General features: G+C 44.5%; 1 protein-coding gene across 1 annotated transcript; it reads right to left on the bottom strand.

The window, feature by feature from the left end:
* Positions 1-2,258: 2,258 nt before the first annotated feature.
* On the bottom strand, positions 2,259-18,158 carry SELPLG (selectin P ligand). Its single transcript, XM_036741785.1, has 2 exons — positions 17,968-18,158; positions 2,259-3,979 (listed from the first exon to the last, which is right to left on the bottom strand). Exon 2 carries the CDS (start codon positions 3,972-3,974, stop codon positions 2,730-2,732), a length of 1,245 nt encoding a protein of 414 aa, XP_036597680.1. The 5' UTR covers positions 3,975-3,979; positions 17,968-18,158; the 3' UTR covers positions 2,259-2,729.
* Between the last annotated feature and the right edge of the window lie 1,626 nt (positions 18,159-19,784).

Here is a 19,784-nt window from a genome sequence, read left to right as displayed (position 1 = left end):
ATTTTTGCCTATGTGTCCAGACTTTAGGAACACCATGTATGTATGTATGTATGTATGTATGTAGCTAGCTACCTAGCTACCTAGCTACGGTTCCTCTTTAACCTTACACATCTATTTCTTCCCCAAAGAACTTCTCCACTCCTCTCCTCCCCCAGGAGACTTACTTACCTGATTTCTCATGAGAATACAATGACTTGATAATGGAAGGATAACTGGTGAGAGAAATAGGACAAGCCTTTACTGTCACCTTTGGGCACCCCTGCACATATATACAATCACATACTCCAATATAGAAAAAAATAAAATGTTTGGTTCCTTCTTCATGACTACTAAAAGTCCAAGGCATCATTCAAAGCCCCTTGGAGATTATCATAGAAGGACCAAACCACCATCAATGCCCAGTGGGAAAAAAAGAGAGATTGTCAGCTCCCTGTAAAACTGAGCCACCTGGAGGCTTGATAGAATGAAGAAAATAAAGCAGAAGGAAGAGGAATGAACATTTTTACTGTCATCAATTTAATTAGACAAACAGTAAGCACCTACTATGTGCAAAGCACTGGTGTGACAAAGACAAATGAGTGTAACCATTGCTGCTCTCAAGGAACTTACATTCTATGAGGGCAAAAATATGTGCATAAGGAGATGTCTGCTGATACAGTAATATATAGTAGAAGAGAATTGGGGGAGGGAGAGAACACTAATCGGGGGCATCTGGAAAGGTTTTGTGGAGGAGTTGGTGCGTGAGATGAGCCTTGGAGGCAGGCAGGAGGTGGAGATGCGGAGGGACGGCATTCCGGGCACGGGGAAAGGCTTGTCCAAATTGAGAGAGGTAAGAGACAGAGCATCCAATTTAGGGAACTATCGGTGGCCCACTTCAGTTGGAATATAGCACGAAATGAGGCTGGAAAGGTAGGCGGGAATCAGATCATGGAGGTCTTTGAATGCCGGACTGAGGAACTGGCGTCTTTTCCCAGCCTAGGAGTTTGTCACCCATTTGTGTTTGTGTCAGGGACGCTCTGGAAGTCTGATGAAGCCTATGGATCCCTTAATCCTGAGGCCAGGACTTCTGTCACCTCCCCACCCCACCCCCATCCCCTGGATTGAGGACTCTATTTAATAAATCTTCTACCTTGATGGAACATTGAGAAACATCATGACTCAGGTACCTCAGAGGCCATGGAGCTCATCTCCCTCATTTTACAGATGAGGAAAGGGAAGGCCAGAGAAGTTAGTGACTCGACTAAGGTCATACAGGTCATAAGTGGCAGAAATAGGATGTAAACTTAAATCTTTTGACTTTCAGTCTTTCCAGAGACTCATGAATCCCAGTGGATTTGGACGGTCCCTTCTGGATTATGAGCAAAAGAATCACGGCAGTGAGTCAGAAGGGGAGGGCAATGAAAACCAGCCTTGGAAAACAGGCCAACAGGTCTTGTTCTTGCTGTGTGTGTATCTGTGTCTATGTCTGTGTGTGTGTGTCTGTCTGTCTTTCTGTCTGTGTCTATGTATTTGTCAGTCAACTAGCATTTATTAATTAAGCACCTACTATGTGCCAGGCACTATGCCAAGCTCTGGGGATACAAAGAAAGGCAAAAACCAGCACTTGCTCACAGTCTAATGAGTGAAACAACATGCAAACAATTACGTACGAACGAGAAATAGATGGACAGGATAAACCGGGGATAATTAAGAGGAAAGACACTAAGGTTAAGGGAAGATGAGAAAGGATTCTTGTAGAAGGCGGGATTTTAGCTGGGACTTGAAGGAAGAGAAGAGGGGGGGGGTGAGGAGCGAGAGCATTCAAGGCCTGGAGGAGAGACAATGCAAATGCTCAGAGGCTAGAGATGGCGTGTCTTGTTTGAAAAAGCTAAAGACGCGCGTGTCTATGTGTGTGTGCGCACATTCACGTGCAGTCCAGTGTAAACCTGTGCAGCCCAGTGCACCCCAAGTCTATCCTATCTCTGTGGCCAAGAGGTGATCTTAGGATCTTGAAGAAGATGCCAGAGGACAGAAAACTTCTGCAGGTTCTAGGAAAGTCTCAGGAGGAGATGGAACATCCATGTCCGAGGACCAGTCCAGCAAAGTCCCCACTCACTCATCCCCAGGCCAGCTGCAAGGTAAAGAATTTTTCATGTCTAGTAGCTCTATGAGAACAAAGAGGGATTGCAATCAGCACTGGAGGAGGGCATACTCTTCTCAATAGAAGCACAGATCTTTAAAGTATTGGTGTAAATAGAATGCCTTTACAAACATAGATATCCACAGTAGAAGCATTTTATCATTTCCCTGCTCATCATGACCTCCCAAACTCATAGTATTCTACTCTTGTGGAACTCAGTTCTCTTACCAAGGTATTTCAAGAAATTTCCATACTGGAAATGTCCTTGTCCATTGATCATGTTTAAGAGCTGGAAGCAAACTTAGAGGTTAGCTAGTCCAAGTCCTCTCTTTTTACATATGAGAAAACCAAGGCCCAAGGAAGGAAAGAGACTTGCTGAAGTCACACAAGAGGTAAGTGGCAGAACCAGAATTTGAACTCAGGTCCTGGGACTCCATCTTTACAACCAGGGAGAATGAGAAGCTTCAGGCAAACTTTCCATATGGTTGCCTCTCAGCCTCCCTGGGACCAAGTATTCAGAATTCCCATGCCCTCTTTCCTGGGCACAGGGCCCACATTTGTCTGATCCCTTTCAGGGCATTTGCATAGAGGCAGGGTGAATCAGTGAGGGTTATGGGAGGAAGCTGTGAAGGGTCAGATCATCCCCATCGCAGTCCTCCCCAGGGCCTGGGGTAGGCTTTAGAAGCTGGGTCTTGGCACTCGCTGGGCCCCCATTGGCCATGGGTGGTCCCTCACCCTCAGCCAGCAGGGAGGAGATGCAGACCATCTCAGTGGGAGAGTAATCCCGAACAGGGTAAGTGTGGCCCTTCTTGGAGAGGCGTATGGCCAGGACCACAGTGCAGATCAGGAAGATAGTGGCAATGAGGGCCAAGATAAGGACGGCCAGCAGGCACTGCCTCACTGGGATTTTGTCAGAGATGAACAGGTGGGCAGTGGTGGCCACAGCCACCAGGGCAGTGGCATTGGACAGTCCGATCTGCTCTGTGGCTACCTCGGGCTTGGGAGGATCTGAATGTGCCTCAGATGTGGAAGGTAGGGAGAAAGTGGTAGAAAAATTGTGTAGGGGGTGAACTGTAACGAAAAAAAAGGCAGAAGCATTCAGAGAGGAAGCTGGGCTGCTGTGATTAGGTTTGAGCTCTGCTGGGAGGCTGGTGGGTAGCTCCATTGTGGTAGCAGAGTGTGTGACCAGCTGCCCCATGGTAGGGGTTACAGTCTCTGCCCTGTCTGTGTCCAAAGCCGGGGTGACTGTGGCCAATGAGTCTGTGGCTGATTTCCCTGTGGTAAAGATAACTACTGTATCTGTGCCAACATCCCCTGCAGTAGAGTTATGGATGACCTGCTGCCTTAGGTCCTTGGAAGTTGACTCCTCTGTGGTAGAGACCACAATTTCTGGCACCTGTGTAACCACTTTCTCCGTTGTGAGGTCATCTGTGGTCTGCTGCCCTGTGGATGACAGACCTGAAGTAGGCTCCTCTGCTAGGGGGAGATTCGTGGTTCCCCTATATGTGGCTTCTGTAGTCAGCTCCTCCGTGGCCAATCTCCCTCTCGTGGCCTCATGTGTCGTGGGTTCACCCAAGTCCATGGTCACAGGTGCACTCGTGGCCCCCTGTTGCATTCCTCTTGTCGTGACTAGTGACCACGTAGTGAAACTGTTGTCCATCGGCTCTGGATCTGGGGTCTGATAAGGTTCATAATCATCATCGTCCCCAGGGAAACTTCTCTTGACTCGGTCAACAAAGGGCTCTCTGGTCCCTGGTGCTTTACGCCATATCCCCAGGGCCTGGTTGGCCCCAGTGGGCTGCCCATAGCCATGAGGCTGTAGGGTCAGGAAGAAGAAGAAAGCAATAATAGACATGGCACCTGAAAGACAGGGAAGATGAGGATCAGGGACACAGGGTCAGACAAGTGGCCTCACTGATTCAGCAGCTCAGTTCTGTGATCTGGAGAGCTCAGGGGAGATGAGCTCGAAGATGCTGCACACCTCAAAATTCCACGAAAATAATAAAGGCTGCTGCTTTAAGGCTTGCAAAGCACTTTATACATACACATTATCTCATCTTCTCCTCACCCTATTCCCATTTTACAGATGAGGGAACTAAGGCTTAGAGAGGTGACTTTTCCAAGGTCACACTGCTAGTAAATGTCTGAGGCTGGATTTGAACTCAGGTCACCCTGATTCCAAGTACTATGAACCCATATCTATTCCTGTCCTAGGAACTGAAGAGGAGGCTGAAGAGCTGGGAAGTGGAGAAGAATACTTTTTCTCTCTTTAGGTATTTGAAGGACCATCATGTGGAAGAGGGAACAGGTTTGTTGTGATTGGTCATGGAGGGCAGAACCAGGAAAATGAGGGAAAGTTGCAGAAAGACAGATTTTAGTTTAATTGAAGCATGAACTTTTTGGAGAGAAAGCAAGGAGACAAGTTTGACTGGTCTGGGGTGTTGGGGTGGGGGAGAGGGGGCAGGAAATTGCTTAGATGATATTTTTTGTTGTTCAGTTTAGTCTTGTCCAACACTTCATGACCCTGTTTGGGGTTTTCTTGGCAAAGATACTGAAGTGGTTTACCATTTTCTTGTCCAGATCATTTTACAGATGAGGAAACTGAGGCAAACAGGGTGAAGTGACCTGCTCAGGGTCACACAGCTACTAAGCATCTGAGGGCACATTTGAACTCAGGTCTTCCTGACTCTGGGCCTGGTGCTCTGAGCACTATGGTGCCACCTAGCTGCCTAAATGGTATTTAATAGAAATAAATAAATAATGTCTTAACACTTGGGTTAAAAAAATCACAGCTACAAGGTGCGGGAGGTGATGCTAGATAGCAGTTTGTGTGAGAAAAAAAAATTGAGAGGGTCCCAAGGTTGTGCTGGTAAATGTAGGACCCACTTTTAAGTCTAATCTGCAGGGCAGCTAGGTGGGCCAGTGGATAGGGCACTGGTCCTGGAGGCCAGAAGACTTGAGTTCAAATGTGGCCTCAGACATTTACTAGCTGTGTGACCCTGGGCAAGTCACTTAACCCCCATTGCCTCCAAAAAAAGAGTCTGATCTGCATTATTACAATTTCCTCCTTAACTTTTTAAAGTCTAGACAATCAATAAAACAATAAATCAGGCCCTGATTTGACAAAACTTAACCATGGGCTCCCAGGTTGAGCTGACTTGGGTACCCCTGACTTAGTGGACCTCAGGGTCAATACAAGTTAATGATGTCTTAAGGCATGAAGAAAACTAATGCAATCTCAAGCTGCATTAAGAGCCACCCAGCATCCAGGCTTGGGAACAGCTGTCCTGCTGTGCTCTACAATGATCATACCACATCAATAGGGCTATGTCCAATTGTATTTACAATGTTGACCTATCAGAGGAAGATGGCCAGGCCTGGGAGGAGACTAAGAATTTGTCATGAGAAGTAGTTGAAGGACCCAGACCCCTGATTGATACAACGGAAGGCCTGGAAGCCCAATAATGGAGTATGTTACCCACCACCCGAGAGAGACAAGAGAGATTCAAGGTACAGAATGAGGCAGATGGTTTTGGACAAGGCCGGTGCAGGGTTTGGCTTGACCATCTATATTGGTGTGAAAGATTTTCTTTTCCTTTTCCAATGGAAGGAGGGGAAGGGAAGGGAAAGGAGAGGGCTAGCAATAATGTTGGCAAAGAATAAAAAAGTGGGACAGGAAAGAGGATCCCTGGAGTATTTAAAAGAAAATGCACATAAGTGAACAGAAAGTTCAGAGGGAGACACAGACAAGCGGTACAGCTTTAAAAGTAATGTGGAAATATATACACACACACACATACATACATACATACAATTCTACTTAAAACATATATACATATATAATTCCATATAATTATATGCAGATATTGTTCCATATTATTTTCAAAGTATATATATATATATATACTTTTATGTACATATATACTTACAAATATATATAAAGCAAACAGTACATAATAGAAATTCACAATTTTATATACAATCATTTTTTTCTGTTCTACTTTGTAAAAAGAAATGCTCTTTTTTACGTATCTAAGTGAAGAACAAAATTATATTAATTTTTTTAAAAAATTAATGGAACCGAGATGTTTTGCCTAGAAAAGTCATGGTCAGTCACCAAAAACTTATTAAATATTTACTACATGCCAAGTACCATGCTAAGCTCAGTTCTGGGCATGCAAAATAAGGGGAAAAAAGAGTCCCTGCTCTCAAGGAATGTTTATTCTAATGAGGGAGATAACATGTATAAATAATTAGACACCTCTAAGTTACATACAGGGGGCACAGTGGATAGAGTGCTGGGCCTGAAGTCAGGAATACTCATCTTCTTGACTTCAGATCCGACCCCAGACATTTACTAGCGGTGTGGCCCTGGGCAGATTGCTTAACCCGGTTTGCATCAGTCTCCTCATCTGTAAAATGAACTGGAGAAGGAACTGGCAAACCATTCCAGTATCCTTACAAGGAAAACCCCAAACTGGGTCATGAAGAGTCAGACACAACTGAATCAATATGCAAATCATAGGGTTGTTGTGAAGAAATGGTTCTGCAAACATTTCAAGCATCATTTCAACCCTAAGATGCTATGATTCGTAAAGCAAAGTTGGTGATAAAAGCAGCTTTGGTGCACTTGCTGGGCTACATCAGGCTCCTCGTACAGAACCTTCCACCTCGTGCCGACACACATGTCCGTGCTTGGAGGCGTTCCATCCTTATCTTTGCCTAATGGACTCCCAAACTCTCTTTAAGGCTCAGTGACTTAGGATCACAGATCTAGAAGAAAGGGGCCTCGGAGGTCATAGGGAGATGGCGGGGTGGGGGACCAGCTCCTCTCATTTTTGCATGTGAGGAACCTATGTTGTGAGTGTTTGGGGACATGAAGCTACTTGTCTGGATCTGCATAAGTAACGAGTGGAAAGATCTACATTTGAACCCAGATCCTTGGACTCCAAAGACAGCCTTGATTCCACTAGTGCTGTTACTATTATTATTGGGGAAGCAGGACAAGGTTCTAGAAGGCTCTGGGCAAGGAACCTGTCAGAAAACATGGACAAGTCTCTCCCTGTTTTCTTCTCCCTAGTTCTAGCCTGAGTGGAACAGTGAGAGGCCTAGGTTCAAATCTCAGTCTTGCCAATTGCTACCTGTGTGACCTTGAGAACATTTTTCTCCCTCTCTGCACCTCATGAGGAGGTTGAGCTTGATGGTGTCTGGGGTCCCTTCCAACACCAGATCTATGATCCTGTGAGCCTCTCCAGTCTTGAGTGCAGGCCAGTGCTGGCCACGTTGGCTCCCTAAATCAGCTCTCCTTGGCCCTGCAGAGGAAGAAAACTAGATCCAGGCGAACCTTGCCCTATCCAAATGTCTCCATGGCAGCAGAGGCACAGAGGGACTGTTTCAAAGGAGAAGCTGACCCAAAATCAGGCCTAGGGCGGAGTCAGAGGCCAGTTACAGGAAGATTGAGTTCAAAACCACTTCCTGGAAACTAAAGGGTGTCATAGGGCAGTAGAGCACCCACTGTTTCTCTGGAGGTGTTGTGGCATCTTCACTAAAGCTGAGCATCCTAGTCTGGGGAAGAGGCTCCCATGAGATTGCCCTCCTGACCTGAGGGGAGGTTGATGGATGGGCCAATACATAGTAGGAGACTTGAGACCTGGAATGGAATGGATTCTCCATCTCCACACACACACACACACACACACACACACACACACACTCACTCACTCACAGACAAACACATCTCCCACACTCAGGGGCATTCAGCCTGATACATGGAGAGAGTTCAACAACCTGACACCCACAATTCCCTGGGATACTTCATTTCCCCAGGGAGCAACTTAAGGATATGGACAGAAAACTCTGTTCTGGGAGGGAGCCATGGACCATGGCCAAGATAACCATCTATAGTCAGAGATAGCAGGGGCTCTAGAACACAGAATGTCAGAACCATCTAACCTTCCACCCAGCTCACTATCCTCTCATATCTCTCCTCCCTCTAATTCCTTGAGAAGGTGGTCTGCAATTGGTGCCTCTAATTCCTTTCTTTTCACTTTTTTAAATCTCATCATTCAACAGAAACTGCTCTCTCCAAAGTTATCGATGATCTCTTAACTGCCAAATCTTTTTTTTTATTATTATGTATTTAATATTTTTAGTTTTCAACATTGATTTACACAAGATTTTGAATTACAAATTTTCTCCCCATTTCTACACTCCTTCCCCACTCCAAGATGGCATATATTCTGATTGCCGGGTTCCCCAGTCAGCCCTCCCTTCTGTTACCCCACTCTCCCCCATCCCCTTTTCCCTTACTTTCTTATAGGGCAAAATAGATTTCTATTCCCCATTGCCTGTATATCTTATTACCCAGTTGCATGCAAAAACAACTTTTTTTAACATCTGCTTTTAAAACTTTGAGTTCCAAATTCTCTTCCCTCTTCCCTCCCCACCCAACCTCCCTATGAAGGCAAGCAATAAAACATAGGTCACACGTGTATCATTATGTAAAACCCTTTCACAATACTCATGTTGTGAAAGACTAACTATATATTGCTCCCTCCTATCCAGTTCCTCTTTATTCAATTATCTCCCTTGACCATGTCCCTTTTCAAAAGTGTTTGCTTTTGATTACCTCCTCCTCCTATCTGCCCTCCCTTCTATCATACCCCCTTTTTTATCTTCTTCCTCCTTATTTCCTCTGGGGCAAGATACCCAATGGAGTGTGTATGTTATTTCCTCCTCAAGTCAAATCCAATGAGAGCAAAAACACTCGTTCCCCCTAACCTGGCCCCTCTTCCCTTCCAATAGAACAGCTTTTTCTTGACACTTTTACGTGAGATAGTTTATGCCATTCTATCTCTCCCTTTCTCCCTCTCTCAATATATTCCTGTCTCATCCCCCAATTTGATTTTATTTTTTTAGATATCATCCCTTCGTATTCAACTCACTCTGTTCCCCCCCTCTCCTCTCTCTCTCTCTCTCTCTCTCTCTCTCTCTCTCTCTCTCTATATATATATATATATATATATATATATATATATATACACACATACATACACACATATATACATAAATATATATACACACATACACACATGTATACATATATGTATACATATATATGTATATTCCCTTCAGCTACCCTAATACTGAGGTATCATATTTAGTAAGTCCCTTATGACTTCTCTTTTTTGATTACCTTTTCATGCTTCTCTTAATTCCTGTGTTTGAAAGTCAGATTTTCTATTCAGCTCTGGTCTTTTCACTGAGAAAGCTTGAAAGTCCTCTATTTTATGAAAATCCATATTTTGCCTAGGAGCATGATACTCAGCTTTGCTGGGTAGGTGATTCTTGGTTTTAATCCTAGTTCCTTTGGCCTTTGGAATATCATATTCCCCACCCTCAAATCATTTAATGTAGAAGCTGCTAGATCTTGGATTATTCTGATTATGTTTCCACAATACTCAAATTGTTTCTTTCTGGCTGCTTGTAATATTTTCTCCTTGATCTGGAAGCTCTGGAATTTGGTGACAATATTCCTAGGAGTTCTATTTTTGGGCTCTTTTTTCAGGAGGTGATGGTTGGATTCTTTCAATTTCTATTTTACCCTCCAGTTCTAGAGTATCAGGGTAGTTTCCTTGATAATTTCTTGAAAGATGATATCTAGGCTCTTTTTTATCATGGCTTTCAGGTAGTCCAATAATTTTTAAATTATCTATCCTTAATCTATTTTCCAGGTCAGTGGTTTTTCCAATGACATATTTCACATTATCTTCCATTTTTTTCATTCCTTTTTTTCTGTTTTATAATATCTTGATTTCTCGTAAAGTCACTTGCTCCTACTTGCTCCAATATAATTTTTTATTTTTTTTATTTTTTTTTTATTTAAATGCAATTTATTTATTTAACATATTTGGTTTTCAGCATTGATTTTCACAACAGTTTGAATTACAAATTTTCTCCCCATTTCTACCCTCCCCCCCCAATCCAAGATGGCTTATATTCTGGTTGCCCTGTTCCCCAGTCAGCCCTCCCCTCTATCACCCCCCTCCCCTCTCATCCCCTTTTCCCTTCCTTTCTTGTAGGGCAAGATAAATTTCTACGCCCCATTGCCTGTGTATCTTATTTTTTAGTTGCATACAAAAACTTTTTTTGTTTTTGAACATCTGATTTTAAAACTTTGAGTTCCAAATTCCCTTCCCTCTTCCCTTCCCACCCACCCTCCCTAAGAAGTTGAGCAATTCAACCTAGGCCACACATGTATTATTATGTATAACCCTTCCACAATACTCATGTTGTGAAAGGCTAACTACATTTTGCTCCTTCCCAACCCATCCCGCTTTATTGAATTTTCTCCCTTGACCCTGTCCCCTTTCCAAAGTGTTTGTTTTGATTACCTCCACCCCCATCTGCCCTCCACTCCATCATCCCCCCGCCTTTTATTTTTTTTTATCTTCCTCCCTCTTCTTTCCTGTGGGGTAAGATACCCAACTGAGTATGTATGGTATTCCCCCTCAGGCCAAATCTGATGAGAGCAAGGTTCACTCATTCCCCCCTCACCTGCCCTCTCCCCTCCTCCCATAGAACTGCTTCCTCTTGCCACCTTTATGTGAGATAATCCACCCCATTCTGTCTCTCCCTATCTCCCTCTCTCAGTATGTTACTCTCTCATCCCTTAATTTCATTTTATTTCTTTTAGCTATCCTCCCTTCATCCTCAACTCACCCTGTGTCTGCTCTCTCTCTTTTACATATATATATATACATACACATACATAAACACATATATACATACACATACATACACATACATATACACATAGATACATACATACACATTCACTTATATATATACATAAACATATATATATATACATACACACACACATATATATATATATACATATATATATATGCATATTCCCTTCAACTACCCTAATACTGAGGTCTCGTGAGTCATACACATCATCTTTCCATGTAGCAATGTAAACAAAACAGTTCAACTTTAGTAAGTCCCTTGCAATTTCCGTTTCTTGATTACCTTTTCATGCTTCTCTTGATTCTTGTGTTTGAAAGTCAAATTTTCTATTCAGTTCTGGTCTTTTCACTGAGAAAGCTTGAAAGTCCTCTATTTTATTGAAACTCCATATTTTGCCTTGGAACATGATACTCAGCTTTGCTGGGTAGGTGATTCTAGGTTTTAATCCTAGCTCCATTGACCTCCGGAATATCGTATTCCAAGCCCTTCGATCTCTTAATGTAGAAGCTGCCAGATCTTGGGTTATTCTGATTGGGTTTCCACAATACTCAAATTGTTTCTTTCTGGCTGCTTGCAGTATTTTCTCCTTGATCTGGGAGCTCTGGAATTTGGCAACAATATTCCTAGGAGATTTCTTTTTGGGATCTATTTGAGGAGGCGATCGATGGATTCTTTCAATTTCTATTTTGCCCTGTGGCTCTAGAATATCAGGGCAGTTCTCCTTGATAATTTCCTGAAAGATGGTATCTAGGCTCTTTTTTTGATCATGGCTTTCAGGTAGTCCAATAATTTTTAAATTATCTCTCCTGGATCTATTTTCCAGGTCAGTGGTTTTTCCAAGGAGATATTTCACATTGTCTTCCATTTTTTCATTCCTCTGGTTCTGTTTTATAATATCCTGATTTCTCATAAAGTCACTAGCTTCCACTTGCTCCAATCTAATTTTTAAAGTAGTATTTTCTTCAGTGGTCTTTTGGACCTCCTTTTCCATTTGGCTAATTCTGCCTTTCAAGGCATTCTTCTCCTCATTGGCTTTTTGGAGCTCTTTTGCCATTTGAGTTAATCTGTTTTTTAAGGTGTTGTTTTCTTCAGTGTATTTTTCAGTATTTTTTTGGGTCTCCTTTAGCAAGTCATTGACTTGTTTTTCATGGTTTTCTCGCATCCTTCTCATTTCTCTTCCCAATTTTTCCTCTACTTCTCTAACTTGCTTTTCCAAATCCTTTTTGAGCTCTTCCATGGCCTGGGACCAGTTCATGTTTTTCTTGGAGGCTTTGGTTGTAGGCTCTATGACTTTGTTGTCTTCTTTAGGCTGTATGTTTTGGTCTTCTTTGTCACCAGAGAAAGAATCCAAAGTCTGAGACTGAATCTGGGCGCGTTTTCGCTGCCTGGCCATATTCCCAACCAACTAACTTGACCCTTGAGTTTTTCAGTGGGGTATGACTGCTTGTAGACTAACGAGTTCTATGTTCTACGTTTGGGGGGGAGGTGCCAGCTCTGTCAGAGCCGCACTCCTCCTTCCCCAAAGACCCCCAGTCCAGACTGGGCTTAGATCTTCAGCAGGCTGTTGCACTCCTGCTATGATCCACCACTTAATTCCTCCCACCAGGTGGGCCTGGAGCGGGAAGTAACAACAGCTGTAGCTGCCCCACCTCCGCTGCCCCTGGGGCTGGAAGCCGAACCGCGAACTCCTTCCACTCCCGCAGCTTTTCCCACTAACCTTCTCAGCAGTCTTTGGTGTTTGTGGGTTGAGAAGTCTCGTAACTGCCGCAGCTCACTGAATCAGGGTGCTAGGGTCCCCTCCGCCCGGCTTCTGGTCTGGATCGTCCACGCCGCTCAGGCTGGGCTCTGCTCCACTCCGTTCCCAGCTCCCAGCTCCCAGCTCCCAGCTCCGTGTGGGATAGACCTCACCCAGAGACCATCCGGGCTGTCCTGGGCTGGAGCCCTGCTTCCCTCTGCTGTTCTGTGGGTTCTGCTGTTCTAGAATTGGTTCAGAGCCATTTTTATAGGTTTTTGGAGGGACTCGGGTACGGAGCTCACTCTAGTCCGTGCTTACCAGCCGCCATCTTGGCTCCAATATCTTAACTGCCAAATCTAATGGCTATTTCTTGATCTTTCTTGACTTTGATGCTGTCAATTACCCTCTTTCAAGTTTCCTTGATAATACTGTCTCTTGCTTTTCCTCCTACCTATCTGACCATTCCTTTTCAACCTTCTTCATAGGATCTTCACCCAGGAAATGCCCACTAACTCTGTCCTGGTGACTCTCCTCTTCTCCCTCTATACCTTTCGCTTGGTTATCTTGGTGGATTCAATTATCATATCTATGCCCATGTTTCTCAGATATATGTATCTAGCTTCTCTCCTCACCTTCAGTCTTGTATCTCCAACTGTTTATTGGGGATCTCAAACTGGATGTCCCATAGGCATCCTAAATTCAACATGTTCAAAACTGAACTCACTATCTTTCCACCCAAATGCTCTCCTCTTTTCAATTCCCCTATTATTGTCTAAGACAGGGTTGTCCAAAATGTGGGGCTCATGTGGACTGAAGTGTGATTTATGGCCCCACTACAAGCATAGAAATTTACATAAATGCTTTAGTAAACAAAGCCAAGCTGCTGCAGAGCTCTCACTAAAATGGCAAATCAAAATATATTGTCCATTGTTCCAATAAAAAACTAAGATTGGACAGCCCTGGTCTGACTTCAACCTCCCAGTCCCTCAGGCTCAAAACCTAGGTGTCATCATCAGTTTCTCTCCCTCTCTCACCTTCCATTACCAAGCTGTTGCTAAGGCCTCTCAATTTCACCTCTGTAGCATCTCTTGTCATTTCACCTTTGCAACATCTCTGGTCACTTTATCCTCTGCAGTATCTCTGGTCCATTTCACCCTTACAACATTTCTCATCAGTTTCACCTCTTCAGCATTTCTTGTCCATTTCACCTTTACATCTTTCATCAAGTTCACCTCTGAAGCATCTCTTACCCATTTCACCTTTGCAACATCTCTGGTTGATTTTCAGCATCTCTCAAATGTGCTCCCTTCTCTCATACACTGTCTCCACCCCTGTGCAGGCCCTCATCACCTCACACCTGGACCATTGCAATAGCTCCTGGGGGGCGGGGAGGTAGTGTCTGTCTGCCCCAGGTTTCTCTTTACTCTAATCCATCCTCTAGTCTGATGTCAAATTAATTTTCCTAAAACACAGTTCTGACCAAGTCAGTCCTCTACTCAGTAAGCTCCAGTGGAGTCCTATCATCTCTAGAATCAAATGTAAAATTCTTTGTCTAGCATTCAAAGCCCCTCGTCATCTGGCTACCTCTCACCTTTCTCCTCTGCTTACACCTCACTCCCCTGATGTACTGTGAGATCTAGTGACATTGGACACAATGATGGGTTCCTTTCTGTTCCTCAAATGAGACCCTCCATCTCCTGTCTTGGAGCATTTTCTCTGGCAGTCCCCCAGGACTAGAACACTCTCCCTCCTCCTCTCTGCCTCCTGGCACCCCTGGCTTCCTTCAAGGCTCAGCAAAAATCCCACTTTCTACAAGAAGACTTTTCTGGTCCTTTCTATCATTTGAGTGCCTTGTCTCTAAGGATTCTCTCAATTTGTTCTGTCTATATGTGATTTGTATGTAGTTGCTTACATGCTGTCTCCACCATTACAGTGTGAGCTACTTGAGAGCAGAGACTGTTTGTTAATCTTTCTCTGTGTCCTTAAGCGTTTGTCAGGAAGCTAGGCAGCGAGGTGGGCAATGCCCCACGTCTGGACTTAGGAAGACCCTAGTTCAAATCTGGCCTCAGATACTTATTAGCTGTGTGACCCTGGGCAAATCACTAAACCCTATTTGCTTCAGTTTCCCTATCTATACAATGAGATGGAGATGGAAAGGGCAAATAACTCCAGTACTTTTGCCAAGAAAACCCCAAATGGAGTCATGAAGAGTCAAACACGACGGAAACTACTGAACAACACTTAGCACAGTGAGTAGGAGAGAACTCAGCGCACAGAATGCTACAATTTTGGACATAGAGGTTCAGAGAATTCAGACCTAGAAGGAAACTTGGTACATAGAATGTTACAATATTAAACATAAAATGTAACAACATAGAACATAGATGTCACAAAATATCAGATCTAGGAGGGGCCTTAGATATGGGGTTATTAAAGGAACAGAAAGGGCATATGGCACCATAGTGCACAGAGGGCTAGACCTGGAGTCAGGAGGAACTGAGTTCAAATTTGACCTCAGATACTTAGTAGCTGCGTGACCCTGGGCAAGTCCCTTCACTTCTGTTTGTTTCAGTTTCCTCCTCTGTAAAATGGGATAATAAGAGCACCTACCTCCCAAGGTTGCATCTGTACATCATCTTGCAAACCTTAAAACCCTCTGTCCATGTGAGCTTATTATTTTATAGCAGGGCCATGTTGTATCCCAAAGCCTACTTCATCCTCTCTCCTAAGACAGTGACCAAGGGAGCCCTCTGCTTTCAACGCCCAGGCCCACGAGGGCTGGGAAGGTTAGGGAGTCTGTCAGGAATGGGAGGGTGGGGGTGGGGTCCCCAGCCCCTTTGTACAAGCAGTGTCATAGGAAGAGACCTGAACATAAGAGTCAGGAGACACAGGCTCTGGTTGTGTGACTGGTCTCTCAGAGCCTCAGTGTCCACATCTATAAAATGGAGATAATGATCCTTTCACTCCTCTCCCCAAAAGGCTGTTGGAAGGAAAATATTTCATTAAATTTAAAAACTTAGATGAATGTGAATCATTAGAATGGCCCTTTCCAATTTGTCTCTTCCTGGGCCTGATTGGGACAGGAAGGGTGGGCCAGTATAGGATCTATAAGGCACCAAGGAGAGGGAGCAGAAGGGATAGACACTCAGACAAGGCTCTACAGATAGGATTGCAGAAATTACCTCACCCAACCTTGCCCCTCTCTTCATTCCACAGGTAGGGAAACTGAGGTCCAGAGATGGGAAGTGACTTCTCCAAGGTATCATAAGGCATAACTAACAGAGTTGGGATTCAAATTCTGACACCAAATCCAGAGCGATTTTTCCTGTCTGATGCTAACTCCGCAAATACAATCTGGGTAGTGTAGGGAGGCACATGGGCAGATGAGAGCATGGCCAAGAGCAGGAAGCAGGAGACAAGGGCTTACTGGAGGTCCTAACCTACCACCCCAATTATCCTTGGTCCCCTAAGATCCTCTAGGAAGTAACTTGTGTGCCTCGGTTTCTTTATTTGTAAAATGAAAGGGATGTACTAGATGACTGGACTAGCTCTAAATCTGTGATACTGATAGCATACCCTGCCCCCTCCCCAGATGCTAGTGCCTCCCCCTCCTCCTTGCATTCATTTTGCATGTGTCTTGTATATGTTTATCATTTCTATCTCCACCATTAGGATATAAGCTCATTAAGGGCAGGGCATGTTTCTTGTTTGTCTTGGTATCTCTGGCAGCTAGAGTCAGGGCCAGGCACAGAATAAATGCTTGTTGGTTGATTGGTTGATGCATTGATCAAAGGACACCTTTGTCGGTCCTGGTGACTGTCATCTGAATGTTGTGACTGAGAAAATGGGCTTGGATTTACTCTGGGTCTTGAGGGTCATCCAGTCCTGGGATGATGGAGCAGGTTAGGATGAAGTGGACTGTGGCTGCCTAGCCCAGGCCCAAGCTTTCTTCCCATGAGTGCATGGATCCTCAGACACGCTCCACGTCCCCAAGGGGACCTGTGAGGGTTTCAGCCTTGTCACCACCACCAGACTGTGACTTCAAGAGAAGACTAGCAGCTTTCTAGAAGTCAAATCATTCAGGCAGCACAGCCCCTTCTGGTGTCTGTGGGTTTCAATCACCCCTGATCGACCTGGCGTGCAGCCAAGCATACCAGGCAGAGAGAGAAGCTGGTAACGGAGGGCAAGCTTAGGAATGAGCACTTGCATTGGGCTGCCTGGCAGTATCTGGGGATGAAGCAAGGGGAGCAAATCCACCTTCCTTCCCAGGAAGCCATGCCGCAGGAGGAGCTCTCAAAGAGAGGGTGGAGCCTGAGTCCCACAGAGGAAGGAAGGAGGTCCACCCACAGGGAGGGTGCAGAGGGCGTTGCCTGGTATACTCACTGGACTTCCCAGCCTATCTCCCAAGGCTTCGGAGTCCATGAACCCTATTGGGTTGGGCATTCATGCATAGAATAGAAAATGTCCCAGATGGAAGCTATCTTCGAGGTCTTCTAGAATACAGGTTCTTAATTGGGAATCATTGGTTAATTTTTAAGGGGTCTATGAATTTTGATGGAGAAAAAAAATCCATCTTTATTTCACTAGAATTGGTTTCCTTTGTCAGCTTGTGCTTTATGCATTTAAAAGCCCAAGTCTGAGAAGGGGTCCCTAGGGTTCACCTGTACCCAAACCGAGGAGCAAGAAATAGAAGACTTATAGAAGGGGAGGGGGCAGGCATTGCTAAGGTCTCACAACTAGGAAGGAGCAGAACCCAGACTATCAAGCATTTTACCAACCTGGGAAACTTGAGGAAAGCCAACAAGAGTAGGATAGACCAATCAGGCATGAAGGCAGGGTAGGGACCAGACTGCCAATGAGGTTTCTCTTCAGGTCCTAATGTTAGAGTTTTGTCTGGGGCATTGAGAAATTCAGTGACTTATTCTGGAGGATCACCCCGGAGGATAGGGAACCTTGATTTCCTGGTTTGAAGGCCGATGCTCTATCCACTAAAGCACACTGGCTTTTGATGCATAAAGCCAAAGTCCTTTACTGTGGCACTTTGTAAGCTCCCCACAGTTAGACTTCTCTCGCCAAGTCTAGTGTTCCACCCATTAGCTCACCCTGCCTCCTGCTCTAGGAGGTGTCTTTGTGGAGACAAGGGAATGGGGTCCAGCCCCAAGCACTGAACTCAGTCTGAATGTTTACTAGACTAAAGAAAAGGTGGTGTCCTCTCTGTCATCACAGCAAGGCCAAGGTTATCTGGTCCTAAAGGACCCAGTGGATCCTGCTGGGGTTTGCCAAGCCTTGGGGATGCCTGCCTACAGCATGGAGGCCCATGGTGGCCTTTCCTCCCCTCCACACATGCAGCCCAGCTTACCGTCTTCTGCAGACTGTGGAGGAGAGACCAGTGGGGTGTCTCTGGTCCTCAGACCAGGAAAGACTGCTCGCTAACCGCCTCACTGCTGTGACGACATCTTATCCCCACGGAGTCAGAGGGAACCGGGAGGTTGAGAGCCCACGGAGGGATCAGTGACACTACCTGCCTGGGTCTCTGCTGTCTAGCACTATGCAAAAGGAGGAAGCAAGACTGCGGTTAGGCCATGTGATAGCACCCTCCCGTCCCCTCCTTGTTTATCAGACCCTTGTGGCATAGCTGAGTAAGGCTTGGAAGGGAAGCGAGAAGAGGGGGTGAGGGGTGGGGCGGTAGCAAAGACCTCTGGGGTTTGGAAACACCTTGCATGGTTCATCAGCCAAGCTTCCATTTAAGTGGTTGGGGGACCTCGAAGGCCAGCTTAGAACCTTGGTACTGGCCTTCTGAGGAGCCCAATGATGGAGCAGGGAGAAAGAACCCCATTGGCAAGAGGGCTGCACCCCAGTGCTTCAGGGCCAGTGAAAATATTCACCCCTCTCTTAAGGGGAAGGAGGAATCAGATAAGAAATAGGGTCAAGTTCTCTATTTTAGCTTATGAGAATGAAAATCAGACCCAGAATCTTTTTTGAGATTATGCAAGAGCAAGGCAAGATGGAGAATTTTTAAATAAAAGCTCATTCATTAAAATAAAATTTTAAAAGTATCCACTGTATTAATATTCAAAGGCTAGTGATTAGGTGTAATTGTTACTTTTTTATAAATAGAATTTTGTTTTTTTCCAATTACACGTAAAGATAGTTTTCAACATTCATTTTTAGAAGATTTTGAGTTTCAGTTTTTTTCCCTCCCTCCCTCCCCTCTTCCTCCATCCTCCATCCCCAAGACAGCAAGCAATCTGATATAGGTTATACATGTGCAATCATGGAAACATATTTCCACATTAGTAATGTTGTAAAAGAAGAAACAGAAAAAGAGAAAAGATACACACACACACACACACACACACACACACACACACACAAAGTGAAAATAATATGCTTCGATCTGCATTCAGACTCCATAGTTCTATCTATGGATGTGGATAGCATTTTCCGTCATGAGTCCTTTGGAATTGTCTTGGATCCTTGTATTGCTGAGAAGAGCTAAGTCAATCACAGTTGATCATCACACTACTGTGTAAAATGTTCTCCTTGTTCTGCTCGCGTTACTAAGCATCAGTTCATATAGGTCTTTCCAGGTTTTTCTGAAGTCTGCCTGCTCATCATTTCTTATAGCATGATAGTTTTCCATTATATTCATGTACCACAACTTGTTTAGCCATTCCCCAACTGATGGGCATCCCCTCAGTTTCCAATTCTTTGCTACCACAAAAAGAGCTGCTATAACTCTTTTTATGCATGTAGGTCCTTTCCCCCTTTTTATGGTATTGCTGGATCAAAGAGTATGTATGCACAGTTTGGTTGCCCTTTTGGGCATATTTCCAAATTGCTCTCCAGAATGGTTGGATCAGTTCAAGTAGTTACTCATCATAAAACACAGAACATTAATATTGAGAGAGAACTTACAGAGTATCAGAGCTGGAGTATGGAATGTCAGAGCCTTAGAACATGGAATGTCAGAGCTGGGAGGAACCTCAGAACGTGGAATGTCAGAGCTTGAAGGAACCTCACAACTTGAAATGTCAGACCTGGAAGCAACCTCAAAATATAGTGTCAAAGCTCAGAAAGATCTTGGAACAGAAAATTTCAGAGCCGGGATCAGGCCTTAGTTCATAGAATGTTTGAGTCTTGAGAGATCTTAGAACATTGAATGTTAGTGATGGA

The sequence above is a fragment of the Trichosurus vulpecula genome, chromosome 1 (assembly GCF_011100635.1).
Source record: "Trichosurus vulpecula isolate mTriVul1 chromosome 1, mTriVul1.pri, whole genome shotgun sequence".
NCBI lineage: Eukaryota > Metazoa > Chordata > Mammalia > Diprotodontia > Phalangeridae > Trichosurus > Trichosurus vulpecula.
Note: the sequence above shows the minus strand (reverse complement) of the source record. Positions and strands in the feature narration are given on the sequence as shown.